Source organism: Coffea arabica, chromosome 4c, assembly GCF_036785885.1.
Source record: "Coffea arabica cultivar ET-39 chromosome 4c, Coffea Arabica ET-39 HiFi, whole genome shotgun sequence".
NCBI lineage: Eukaryota > Viridiplantae > Streptophyta > Magnoliopsida > Gentianales > Rubiaceae > Coffea > Coffea arabica.
The window spans coordinates 15893667-15907427 of NC_092316.1; the positions used below are offsets into that span (position 1 = coordinate 15893667).

General features: G+C 37.3%; 1 protein-coding gene across 6 annotated transcripts; it reads right to left on the minus strand.

Annotated features, from left to right (window-relative positions):
• Window positions 1–822: 822 nt before the first annotated feature.
• Window positions 823–9916, minus strand: LOC113739950 (SUPPRESSOR OF ABI3-5). 6 transcript variants are annotated; one of them, XR_011813111.1, is made up of 17 exons: window positions 9563–9916; window positions 8500–8633; window positions 8263–8303; window positions 7335–8022; window positions 7173–7244; window positions 6982–7074; window positions 6822–6901; window positions 5439–5592; window positions 5012–5096; window positions 4849–4940; window positions 4671–4739; window positions 3686–3865; window positions 3199–3394; window positions 2039–2995; window positions 1522–1706; window positions 1292–1386; window positions 974–1209 (listed from the first exon to the last, which is right to left on the minus strand). XR_011813111.1 is itself a non-coding variant. In XM_027267391.2 (16 exons), the coding sequence occupies exons 2-16, from the start codon at window positions 8545–8547 to the stop codon at window positions 1015–1017; spliced, it is 3132 nt and encodes a 1043-aa protein (XP_027123192.2). In that variant the 5' UTR covers window positions 8548–8633; window positions 9563–9916; the 3' UTR covers window positions 823–1014. The 6 variants fall into 6 exon arrangements, 5 of the variants coding, with proteins under 5 accessions (XP_027123192.2, XP_027123191.2, XP_027123194.2 ...); XM_027267391.2 differs by lacking the exon at window positions 1292–1386 and having other exon boundaries at window positions 823–1209; window positions 5439–5589; XM_027267390.2 differs by lacking the exon at window positions 1292–1386 and having other exon boundaries at window positions 823–1209.
• Window positions 9917–13761: the final 3845 nt, after the last annotated feature.

Genomic DNA, 13761 nt, shown 5'->3' on the forward strand with positions numbered 1-13761 from the left:
ATTAACGGAGTTATTGAAATTTTTTGAGTTCAATGTGATTTTTTTAAACTTCAATTGAGGTTTTAAAATTCAGAGATTGATGGTGATAGTGATCATGGTGATAATGGTATTAATTTGAAATATGATAATATAAAAGATTTAAAATAATAGAGATTATTATTGAAAGTGAATTTGAAATTTTGTGCATGTTCCATATTTTTTAAATAATTTTATAAAAAGGTAAAATAAACTTCACACTTTCATAAGGACATTCTAGGTTATTCATTCAAAATTTTGACCATTAAATAATTTATGTTACTAAAATGGTAAACTCAAGAGAGAAATGTGTAATTTTTCAAATCACAAGAGGACTTGGTGAAATTGTTAGAAACCTCAAGGGAGGTTTCTGAAATTATCCCTATACTCTATTGAACCTTCTAAGAATTAAATTGTGTACGAAGACACTCTCCAGAGGGTATCTATCTATACCGTAATTGACATCTTCAGAAATTTAGCCTATTAGTCTTGCATCTGCCTGCAAGAAATTCTGCAAGCAAGTTGAAAAACTGAAATCAGGTGCCCTTGGAAGTTGACCACCTACATTCCTAATACAACCTGAGGTAGAAGAAAAGAATGAACTACGAACATAGAGAATAATGGCTTTGAAACACCAAACGGCTAGCTTAACCTTTTAAGCACCTACGCATATACTGATGCAATCAATGAAGCCAAAGTAGGCAGACCACAACAGACACTTCAATTATCTTGAATAGCAACAATCAAATATGGAAAAATGGAAGCATGCTGCCTGCTCCAGCACTAACGTATATCAGATATCAGCAGTCACGTTAAAAAAGAGTTATGATTATAATTTTATGCAAAAGATCTGTTGTTCCTAATGAACAGTGCTGCAACTATAGTGTAAATCATTACAATTGGGCAAGGCAAAAAATCACCAGTATGGTGATGCCACAACCTAAAGCAATACAACCAGTTCTCTTCCTGTCGATTCCAAGACTCACGAGCTTCTGAACCTTAATTCCCTTGTCGATAAGACATCTCGCGGAACCTAGCAATTGCCTTCTTTTGAATCAGAGTTTTGTAGCTATCTCCAGCCTGCACTTCAAGGCTTGGATCGACCTTCTTAGGCTGACTTCCAAGTCCTGCTCTACCATCCATCGCTTGTGTTTGAACAGGCTCCACCATGCCACTCCCATCCCTTCCGAGACCCTGCCAAGTAGATCAACAAAATAGAAACCAAACAGAGTCCCCAGCTTTAAGTCAGATCCCTGAACACAGGTAAATAGCCAACCTGCCACTAGGTCCGCAGAGATCAAACGTTGTACATCTCAGATTTAGTACTACAAAAAATGAGCTGGCATGCCAATGGACTGCTAAGCATTAAATCTAGCGACTCAGCAGAGAGAATAAGGTCAGAAACATTGAGCTAAATCTGTTTTGGCTACACAGTTGTTTTCAACTTCAATAAAAATGAAAATGAGGTTTATGATTAATCCATGAGTGAAAAGTCAGAAATTGTACCGAGCCTTCATTCCAGCCCATGCTGCGAAGCATACGGTTCCCAACATTGTTCTCATCAAGTGCCCTGTCAGCTGTTATCACATCATAACTCTGACTACTACCATCTGTTGCACCACGTCCGCCCCCAACACCAGGGGGAAATGGCATTGAATCTAAAGCACCCCTTCTTAGCGTTGAGTCTCGATCTTGAAAATCCGAACAGCAAACAAGAACATAGATATCTCACATGTCAATAGAGATCCAAAGAGATAATTCAGCAATCGACCACTGGAATCTTTACCCTTTTTTCGGTTGTCTTTCTAAATTAGATGAGACGGTAGGAGCAGAATATTTCAATTGAATCCACCAATAGTATAACTAAATCCCATCTTAAATCAACCAGCAATAATACAACACTATAAACACCCTAAACCACCCAAAAAAAAAAACAAATCTGGTATGATTTTATACTATAGGCATAGGAAAATTTGAGTACTTATATTACAAAAGATGCATCAACATTCAAAAGTGAGCTTACTCGAATCCCCAGCCCCAAGTTGTGAAAGATCTTCTCCAAGTGAAGAAGATGAACCATACAAGCTCCTGCGCTCAGCCGCACGATCCCTATATGTAGTCTGTTCCTTATTCAGAAGAGGAGTTTGTTGTGGCATCTCCGAGAACCTTCTTTTACCACTTACAGCAGGGACCGCTGATGCATAAGAACCCAATGCTGATGCATCTGTTCTAAAGGGTGTTGGAGTCGAAGAAGCATCTATGTTTGTTAATTGAGATGAAACTGCAGTAGATGCAACAGCTTGCAAAGGCGTCAAAGAAGTCCCTGAAGATCCTGTATACAGAGTATCAGACTTGATAACACCCATCCCAGAGCCCCTAATCACCCCTTTTAGGGTTCCACCAGAGCTGCTGCTGACAGACCGCGGCCTACCCTCAGATTCCCCATCAGTTTGAATTCCAGAGTTTACGGCAAATCCTGAAGTGGTTGTAGCATTCTCCTTGGTAATAACAGGCTCAGCTTTGAATCTATTCTTTGCAGATGACCCAACAGAGCCTGCTCTATCTTCTGATAATGCAGAAGGCAGGTTCTCATCGAGAGCCACACGTGGAGCTTGACCTTCGTTACTCCTTTGTTTCCACATTGTCAGCACATTATTCATCTTCTTCTTGTTAGCCAGTATACTGCTCTTTGAAGCAAGCCTTATTTCTTTAGATTTCTCTTTCTCTTTCTTCTCTGCAGCTATTGCAGCACTGGCAGCAGCCTGGATAGCATCAGGAAGAGAAGCAGCCTTCTCATTTGCTGTTATCGTGGCTGCTGGTGCAGATATTACTACTTTTCTATTACTTGAACCCTCAGAGGTCTTGGAAGCTTCGCTTTGCTTTTCAGCTGTTGAATCATTCTGATTATTACAAGGTACATATTGCTGAGTCTGATTATCGTATGAATACCAGATCCCATTATTACCATCATAGTACAGTCCTGCAAGTTCAAATATTACAAACATTAAGGTGGCAACAACAAACAACAAGAGTTTTCTGTGTGCACAATCACAAGAATTAGAGCAAAGCCACTAAAATCTCAGATACCTAAAGTCAGGTAATTGAGTTAATATCAACCAAGAAAAGGACAAACAAAAACACAAAATAAATTGGCACACCCAAATTAAGGTAAAACAGGCATACCCGAATTCCCATCATAATAGAATCCAGAGGCAGCATCATAATAGTAACCAGAAGCTTCATCCCACACGAAACCAGATTGCGGTGCTGGTGCATTAGTTTGACCTGCAACTCCACCATCTTGCTCTTGCCCACCACCACCAGCAGATTGTTTATCATCAGGATTGTATTCTTTTGGGGCCCATCCAACCGCATCATACTGAAAATGCAATGGAGCACACATAAGCAGACTAATAATATATGCTTCAAGTATCAAACTTATACCTAGCTACAAATTTTCATGCCTAATACACACATGCATGCCAAACATTCTGGCTCTACAGACATGGAGACAATAAACAAAAATTTGTGGCCGACCTTCCAGTGGTCAAGAAAAAACAATTCTTGGATAAAATAGATAAACCAATTCTTAGCTATTCAATATTATATGAAAGACAGTCTCTACTTCTAATAGCACGTGAAATATACAACATATGACAGGAAGACACACCTGTTGGGCAAAAGTTGCTGCTTCAATTGCAGCAGCAGCAAGACTACTGGATTGAGAAGTACCAGATGCACCTGATCCAGGTCCTAGAATACTTTTGGCATATGCAACTCGAAGAATTTGCCCATTCTTCTCTAGAGTAGTACCGTTTGTTGCCTCAAGGGCCTTGGTAGCATCCTCAACCTGAAGGCAAGAACTTAGAATAGTAAATACCACAGCCATGACATCATCAATATTCCCCTTTAATGAAAAACATTATCACTGCCCATTTATTCCCAGACACTGTAATTTTCAATGAAAACAAAGATGATCCAAAAAATCTACACATATGGGTAAAATTACTCAGGTGTGGGAGACTTTTTGTATTCCCTCGTGGGGAAAGGAACAAGATGCAGAAGACTCATAGGGGACTAACATGCAACAATAAAGACTTCATTGCCTATAATAATGAGCAACCTCTGCCTCAAAGAGGCAAAAAAAAAAAAGTTGAAAAACTAAATGAACAATTCAGCCCCCTTCTTTTCAGCAAAATTAGTTGGGCCTTTTCTTCTCTTTACTTCCTATACCCAGTGATCGTTGTCCATGTTTCAAAAGGGAAAAGATCAAAATCTGCTGCTCTTGTAGTGTCAAAGGTCCATAAAAACAACAATTATCTAGCCTGTAATATGTGAAACTGATCCGATATAACTTAATAATAATTGTGCCTAACACACTTCATTAGCCTTTTGCAGATCCAATTCTGAATCTAATACACAAGAAGATATTATAATTTTGCTTCTTTGCCTTCATGGAGAATAAGGAGGCCAAACCGAAGCAGAGAAGTTTGCTCACTTGCTGGAATATTTTAAGAATAAGTTGTTCTTGATTGCAAGTTCTCCCCATTCCCCCCAACTATTCAATACAATTTACTTCAAAATCACGCGAAAAATCTACAAAAGAAATTCCTTAGGTGGTCTAAGTTGTACTGAATAAACAGAAGGAAACTTACAGAATAAAAATGCACAAAAGCAAATCCCCTAGAAACATGTGTAAATTTGTCCCTCACAAGTCGGAGATCCTGCATTACAAAATCAACCCACATTCTAAGCTGAGGCAGGGAGAGAGAAAAAAAGAAGACAAGAAATTAATGTTAACAGTAAGCTCACAGCAGTTTACAAAAGAATTACCTTTATAGGAGCATGCTTTGAAAATTCATAACGAAGCATTTCCTCATCAGCATTTTCATCCAATCCCCGGACAACCAAAACATGGGTAGGGCCTGCCAACACATCAACTTAGACCGCTTTTGAAATGGAAATAATTGATGTTAATTCATCAGGTAACACTAACCTGCTTCACCTCTTTTCCCAAGAGGAGTGGGATTTGATGATGCCATATCAGCTGGGGGTGCATCATCTGTTCTTGGTTCATTACACTGCCACCACCAGTAGGAAACATTTGACCAAAGAATAATTCAGTACCAGTAAATATTCCAACGTAACCGAAACAACTCCTGTTACTTTGGAACAGAAAGCAGTTCCAATTTCTTAACCAAACATCACAAATACATTTAGAAAAGGACATCAGTATTTAATGCCAATACACTTCACATCTACTAATGACACTTCCATTCAGATGCCACAACAGGTGCATACAAATTCATCATTCATCATAACTACCAGTCACTAGTTGGAAAGAAACTTGAGATAGAGCACTTCAACAACATAAACCGGGCAAAGTCAAAACCACACAACATGCCGCCCAGGAGACAACGTACCTGAAAGCAGGATGTTCGGCGTGCAAAATTGACACAGCCACAGATGGTGCACATCCAGTCAGATGGTATTGTTACACTCCGGTGGTTACCATGACCTGACCTTGATGAATTTTCAAATCCAAGAGGACCACTTGATCCCCCTGTCGGTTTACTACTGCACATAAAGACACCGAAATTCACAATTTTTGGAAGACTACATTGGCAAGAAAGAAATCAAGGGGGGGAAATGCAGACACAAAAACATCATCATGACACTTCACTATAATATTCAAATTAATAAAGAAGAGATTTGTGTCCCCTCATTGGTGTTCAATGGCCAATATACACAATAAAGAAGCTAAAAATATGACAAAGGAAACATTTCAACAGCAGCCTAAGGACAAATGCGTAAGAAGCGTGGGACAATACATGTAAAGCTCTTGAATATATAAACTTACATTTCTTTCATGAATCAAGGCCATGTTTGGCAAAGGAATTTTTGGCCAAGTTTTTCTACAAGTTTTTTAACAACTTTAGCTACAGTAACCTCAAAAAACTCCTCAAAATTTTTAAACTACACTCTTCAAAATACCCAAAAACACACAAAAAAATTTCCCTTCCTCCTCCTCCTCCTTCCCCCACCTCAACCCACCACCACCGGACAAGACCAGCTGGCGCCAGCAGCCACCTCTTTCTTTTTTTCTCTTCTCCCTCTCCCCCCGCCACCCTCCCCCTCCCCCTCTGCTCGATCTGGTCGCGCAACCAGATCGCGCCCCCGGGGGGGGGGAGGGTGGTTGGGGAGGGAGAGGGGGAGAGAGCAAAAAGCAAAAAAAAAAAAAAATAATGTTGCTGCTGCTTGAGGTTCTGGTGGGGTAGGGAGAGGGGGAGGAGGAAGGGAGAAGAAGAATAGAGGAGAGGAAAGAAAAATAAAAGAAAGAGAAAGAGAAAAAGAAAGAAGGAAAAAGAAAAGAAAAAAAGTTTTTCATCTTAAATTTTTTTCTACAAATTCTACTGTAAGATACACTAAAGTTTTACGCAAACACCCAAAAAATTCACTTGCCAGACGGGGCCAAATTCCAAAAAGTAAAATTTGAAGTCCACGTTGTGCAAAGCAAATGCAACAAAAAGTGTGTTAAATTTCAAACATATTGTACTTCTATCAAACTCTATGAACTGCATAGGTAAAAGAGGACTGATAAAATATATCACTGCTAGTTTTACATTCAAGAATTCATCAAATGCAGCATACAAATCAGAACATTATCCTCTCAGTTCAGATTAATTAATTTTCTCCCTCAATAGAAACACTAACAAGTCAGTAATAATCAAACTCTAGCATCAAGTAGAAGACAGTACACATCCAACAATTTATATGGCAAAAACAAAAATACAGCAGTTATTTACCTGTACTCAAAGAAAAGCTTTCTACCATCCACAACAAGGCCATCATCTCCAAGCTTGTCCATCATCGCTTGTGCAGCACCCTATTTGACAACAATAAGCTTCCATTTTTCTTCCAAAAAGTACAACACTAGATGTATATAATAAGGTATGAAACCAGTACCACAGCAGGGAAGTCTATAAAAGCAAATCCACGAGAGATGCCAGAATTTCGTTCTTTGATCACACGGACATGGCGAAGAGGTCCCCATTCAGCCTAATATATCAGCAAAACAATAAATAGATGCCTGGCACAAATTTTACCATTCCAAGAAACAATAATAAACACTCGATGTCAAGGTAAGAATATAGTACAAGTATCTGGTACAAATCTTCCTCCGTTGTCTTCTGAGAGAGACCCTTGACAACTACAGTAGCTGATGGAGCCTACAAAACAAAATGATAGATGCTAAATGACAGACCAAAGAGAACTGGAATGCTACTGAAAGAAAGGAGAATTGACAAATCTATGCATACCACAGAATAGTGGTGTTTATCATCACGATCCCTCCGCCTCTCACTTCTCTCATATCGACTATCATCATAACTCTCCTCCCTATGACTTCGACCATGACTTCGACCCCGAGGAGATCGTGACCTTGGCCGATCATCCCGACCATGAGACCTAGAGCGAGAACGCTCATGCTTCTTGTATGGACTCTGATCCCTTTCACGACTCAAATCTCTTTTATCACGCTCACGGTCACGGGAATTGTGCCTTCGCCAATTACCATCTCTCCTACTTCCTCGCTCATAATCAGAATCATAACTGTGCCTACCATAATCATAATCTCGCTCTCGGCTATTTTCCCTGCTTTGGTGGGGAACAAGAGCTCTGTAATCATAATCATCATACATGTAATCATCACGATCACGTCCACCGTACCGAGAAGGCCTGTCAAACCCATGATCATGGTAGTGGTCAGTGTTACGAGAATCCATATCGTATGGATCAGCATATGCCTTTTCATGCCTCCTAGAATCCCTCTCAAGGGGATACTCATCTTCATAGGCTCTCTTCCTTGTTTGATGCCAGAGACCAACAGACGGTGGTGGATAGTTCTCCCTTTCCAATACATCCCGGTGGAAGGCACTCCTTGAATAAACACTGTCCCTTGAAAATCTTTCATCTACAAACCTCCTCTCATCATAAGAACCACCAACCCTGCCAACGTTACATGAGGCAATGGCAAATGGAAGAAAGGAAGATGTATAAAAGCATCAAAACAGTTTATGTAGCTACATGAAGGCACAAGCATTAAAAGACCAACAAAAGGAATTTTTTAAATGTAACACCTATGGAAAGGGTTAACCAACACGCATGAAGCAACATATTGCAATAATCTAATAACAGCCATAAAAAGCTACATGAGTGTCCACATGAAGAACATCAGTCAAAACTCACCTAAAGTTTGGCTCATTTACTGGACCATAACCCTCCAAAGCCTGTAAATTCAAGAGAATAAGTTACATCAGCAAACAATCATTTTACAAGGCGGGCAAATCCATTCCATATCCTCATTGTCCAAGGCTTTCTCTAATTGTTCTTTAAGGATGAGATGCCGGAAAAAATGGACAATCACATGAGCATAATTTCTGTTTATCATCCCATATATGTGATTAAGAAGGAAACCACAATTACGCTGTTATTTTCCCATCCTTGATGAAGACCATAGCGACCATGATCCATTTCTCCCAAGACCCGTGAACGTTACCCCTGCAAAGCTCTTGACGATCTTTCAGAAGTATCAGGAGCAAGGTGACTGAAATCTTTTCCTGTAATTGATGCACAAACAGATATAGTCACGCCGAAAGGAACCCAGAAACAATCTTCATGACTTGGCCTTTTCCTTTAATTGGACTCTCAATATCAAACTCCTTCTAGGAAATCCCCCTTCAAAACCTCTAAAGCACAAACAAAAGATCTTGAAGGGCAAAGCATCAAACAGGAGAGAAATAACACCATCTTCTTTTAAATGTCCTAACATTCTCAACAACAGCATTCAATAGCTCACAAATTTGTAACATGTAAGAACAAAGACACTCTGACAATCACTTGGCAACTCCGGTTTCTAAATTTATAAGATTCTAAGCCGATAACAGTCTTCAGATAAGATCAAAGTTCATCAACAAAAAGTAAATAACTGAAATCAATTACTAAGGTCCAATATGCACAGCCTGAAACCAAGTCTACAAAATCCTTGCTTTGGAACGCACCCAACATCATCCATGCAACAGAACTAAAAAATCAAACCCGATTATAAAATCAACTTTGACATCATTTCCATACAAAGGACTAAATCCACATTTATAATACTAACCAGATAATAATGTCATCTTCATTGTGCAGGAGTTTCTTCAAAGCCTAGGATGTTAGGGAGGATAACTCAATCCTTATGATTAGCCTAAGAACTTTATCTAGATTTCCAGTTATCAAATTCTAGCATCAAGTTTGTTCAGCATTTGTTCCCAATATAAACCAGGAGCTAGGAATGTGTTTAGCATTTTACTCCTTAAAAAGAATGAAATACAACGGAATAAGCAACCCGATGTCCAACTCCACAGCTTTCAATCACGGGCTTTGACAGAACGTACAACTTTAAACAGGACATATAAACGATGACAAAACCCTAGATTTCTGAGAATTAAGGGGCATGTAGGGATGGGGAAAAAGAAAAAAAGGAAAACTTTTTCCAAAATCTTACGCTGAAACCCTTCCAATTCAGGCATTCAATTGACGATGCAACTTCTCCGAGTTGGAGCAAAAATTGCGTTCTTCACCGCCCAATTCAAAGGACTTAATCAATTATGCGAACTCTCCGAAATCGAACACGAATTGATAAGCTGAATCGGAGGGAAACCTAGTAGTTTTTCGACCACAAAGAGAACTTTTATCGTGAGGAAATTGGGGAAATTTTGAGAGAGGTGAGGAATAGAAAACCCTAGATAGAAAAATTTGATGAGATGACGATATAGGAAATTTGACGAGAGCTGTTGGGACAAGAGAAGACAGGATAGTTAGTGTATGATTCAGGTGCACCATATTACTGTGGCCCTGACTGCTTGTGTGCGACTGAGCTTATTCATTTTCTGCAGGAGCCCAAGTGCATTATGATTAAAGCAATGTTTTAAAAATCGGACCGTTAATTGAATCGGTGAAGTGAAAGGGTCGAGATTCAATCGATCGGATCGGTTCAACTCCGATTCAATGAATTTTTAAAAAATAATTTATATAAATATATATATATACATAAAATCAGACATATAATGAATAATTTAATACTTTATATGATGAAAAGTTTACTATTTTCGAATAACTTGGATTTTTAAAAATAAAAAATTTAAATTATAAGTTAAAACAAATAAATTTCATCTCAATTTCAATTATATTTATCCAAAAAATCTTAAATCCAATCTAAAAATATCACAATATTTTAAAATTATACAAAATTCACGTCTATGAGAATTTAGACATTGTGAACTTAAATTTTAATTTACGTTTTGGAATTTAGAGATTGCAATTTAAAAAAAAAAGTTTGGAGTTCAAAGAAAATCAAGAGAATCGAAAATAGAAATGTAAATTTGATAAGAAACAAAAAATCAGATAAAAGTGAGTGGTTGTGGCATTAAATAATTTGGGTTAAAAAATAATTCTTTTTTAACTTTTTTTTAAAATTTAATGAACAAAAACAAAATTAAAAGATGGAAGAAAACATCAATAAATTTAAAATAAAGAGATTTGATTAAAAAAGGAGTGACAAAAGAAAAAATGAGAGAGAGAGTTGAAGATTAAAAAGAAAGAGTCATGAGAAGATGAAATTTTGTTAAAAAAATGGAACAAAAAAAATATGAGTATTTGTTTTATATAAATAAGTTATCAAAAAAAACTAATAAGATGTAATGGTGCAACTGTTACTACATTGGTTTTCTATTACAAAACCGTTTGAATCTTCATAGTTGCATTTTTACAAAACAAAAAAAAAAAAAAAACTTGAAAACCGAAAACCACCGGTTCAAATCCGGTTCGGCGGTTTTCACAGTTCAATTGGTTTTTGACCGGTTCTCTAGCAAAGTCAACCCTAGCATTGAACTGGACCGGTGCCATGGCCGATTCGCAGTTCAACCGGTCGAACCGATCGATCCGGTTCGATTTTCAAAACGCTGGATTAAAGGGATGATAATTCTAACACGACTTGAATTTAACATCAAATTAGCAGGTATAGATTTACTCTTCACAAACTCGAGTCAAAATCAAGTAAGATCCGAAAAATCCACTAAACAAACAGGTCCAAATCAAGTCAAACACGGATTGACTCATTTAATATGTAAGGTTATAATTTAATATATAAATTAGAGGCATAAAATAAATAAAAAGTGTAACCAATGCTATAAATTAGTATAACGAAAACGGAATCATGAATATTACCAAAAACTAGATATTTTATTTATGAAAGTGTCGTAATTTTATTTTTGTTCATGATTTTTTTGTACAAAAAAGAAAACAAAAAATTACTACAGGCACCATATACGAAATCTAGAATTAGGCTGCAATTTTCTATATTCTTATGGAAACTCCATTATAAAAAAGCCCACTATACTACCAAGGTCACAAGGCCAAAAAAAAAAAGTTAAACAAACAACTTATTTAGATCGAGTTTGGGTAATATGCAAAATTAGCATGTCGAGTTTAGATCCAAAAAGTTGACTCATTTAATTTTTTGGGTTGTGTTCGGGTTAACGTGTTATTCAGGATACTTGGATCTCAATCCGACCTACCAACCTGCAACCCGACTTGATTGACACCCCTAGTTACGAATTTAGAAGTGTTTTTAAACAAGTTATTGTAGCTGTATATTATAAAAACCTTTGTTGATATATTTTGGAATGTTTTTTTGAGAACTTGCTTCTGAATCACTCACATTTATCTCCCCTATATTTTGATTAAATTACCAATAGATCCCTTGACCTTTGGAATATAACAATCACATCCCTTGAATTTCACATTTTTATAGCATACAAGCCCTTTCCATTAGCAAACTAATGGTTGTTAGTCCCGATCATTTAAAAAAATAGTGTGAAAAGCCAATATAAGCCTTACATATGAACGAAGGATCAGTAACAAACCAAAAGACGAAAAAAAGATCTAGAACTTACCCATACATTGGTTGAGTAAAGCAGTAGGCTACAAGCTAGGAGAGGTTAGAAAGGGAAGTGATCATTTTCCCACGAGGAGGAAAGCAAGGAAGACATATGAAAATTTTGACAAAAATTGACATCTCAAAATCATTGATAAGGGGAACTACAATGAGGCTAAACGACACATAACATTGAGTTGAGTTCAAATATGAAAAGTGCCCTGACTTTTGATTCAAGTGTGGAATTATAAGTCATGGGGACAAGAACAGTAAAATGGAGAGTCATGAACATAATCAAAGAGAAGACCAAATTGGGGCTTGGATGAGAGTTGGAAATATCATGGTATCCCGCCTCAGAAGTAAGATAAGAGGTGTGAAAATCAACACAGAAAAGGAAGCAACAAACATAAAATTAATCACAAATGCTAATAAAAACTTGCTCATAATAGGAAAGGAAGACTTGGATAACAGTAATAGGATCAATCAGGATAAAAGAACTAACACCAGAAGTGTGTTTGGACAGTGCATTATTTACGATGATTGTTTGTTGACATATGTGCAATGCTAAAATACTAAATAATCATTTGGATAGTGGCAAATTATTCCAAATAGTTGTTTAGACAGCACAAATGATTTAGTTTCTTGTTGACTTTTGGGATGCATAACCAAGTTGATTAGTACTTTCATGGCAGGATTACTACTATGCATTCTAGGACAAATGGTATGAAACAAAAATACAATCGGAAAAATCATGTTAAACCATCGATAAAGTTAGATGACATACATGGCACTCTATTCATATACAAATACAGATGGCAATTATTTCTACTAAATAGAAGTTTTTCAGCACATATCACATCCCATTTAAAAACCACAATAGCAAAACAAATGCTGCAAGCTGCAACATGGGTTGAATAGTACGACAACTGCTACCAACTTGCTAGCGCCTTCTCTTATGATGTGTTCCACACATTTCATTTATAATTAAGTCTTGCAATGTCTTTTATGTCGCAACCTTAGGTCAGACTGTATTTAATGGCTAAATATTTGGCCTTGGGACACCTACGTCTTCAGCCTCCAAGTCAATATTCTCTTACTTGTAGAATTGAAAGTGAGAGTCACTCAATTGGTTTAGTCTAAGAAAATTGTGCAGTGTACAACAAGCTATAACAACACTTACACAACATAGGAAAAAATGATAAGCATTGCAGCACTTGTGGAGAAGGAGTAGAAACCTGGGAGCATTTGTTCTTTCAGTGCAAATTTGTAAAGAGAGTGTGGAAACTATCTCCAGTAAATCGAGAAGGACTTACTAATCTTTAGTGTAACTTCTGGAGGTGGTGGGAAGGAATAATAGAAGCAAGAGATGGACCAAATAGAGAAGACCGTATGGAACTAATAGCAAATATTTTCTGGCAAATCTAAAAATCTAGAAACAAGGTCAAGTTCAATGAAGAAAAAACAGATGAATTGCTTTGTACACAGAAAGCACAGATGGATTGGTTAGAGTTCAAGAAAGTTGAGGAAGAATCAAAGAGGGAGTGCATTGTTAAAGCAACTCAAGCTCAACTAAATACAAAATGGCAGCCACCAATTGAACGAATTTATAGAATTAACACTGATACTGCAATCTCAACATAGATGGCTAGAACAGGCAAAGAAATAGTTGCAAGGAGTTGCAAAGGGGAAATAATCAAAGCTTAGACAATAGAAGAAGAGAAAAAGGAGATCCATTGATTAAGGAAGTACTGGCAGTCCGAATTGCCTTG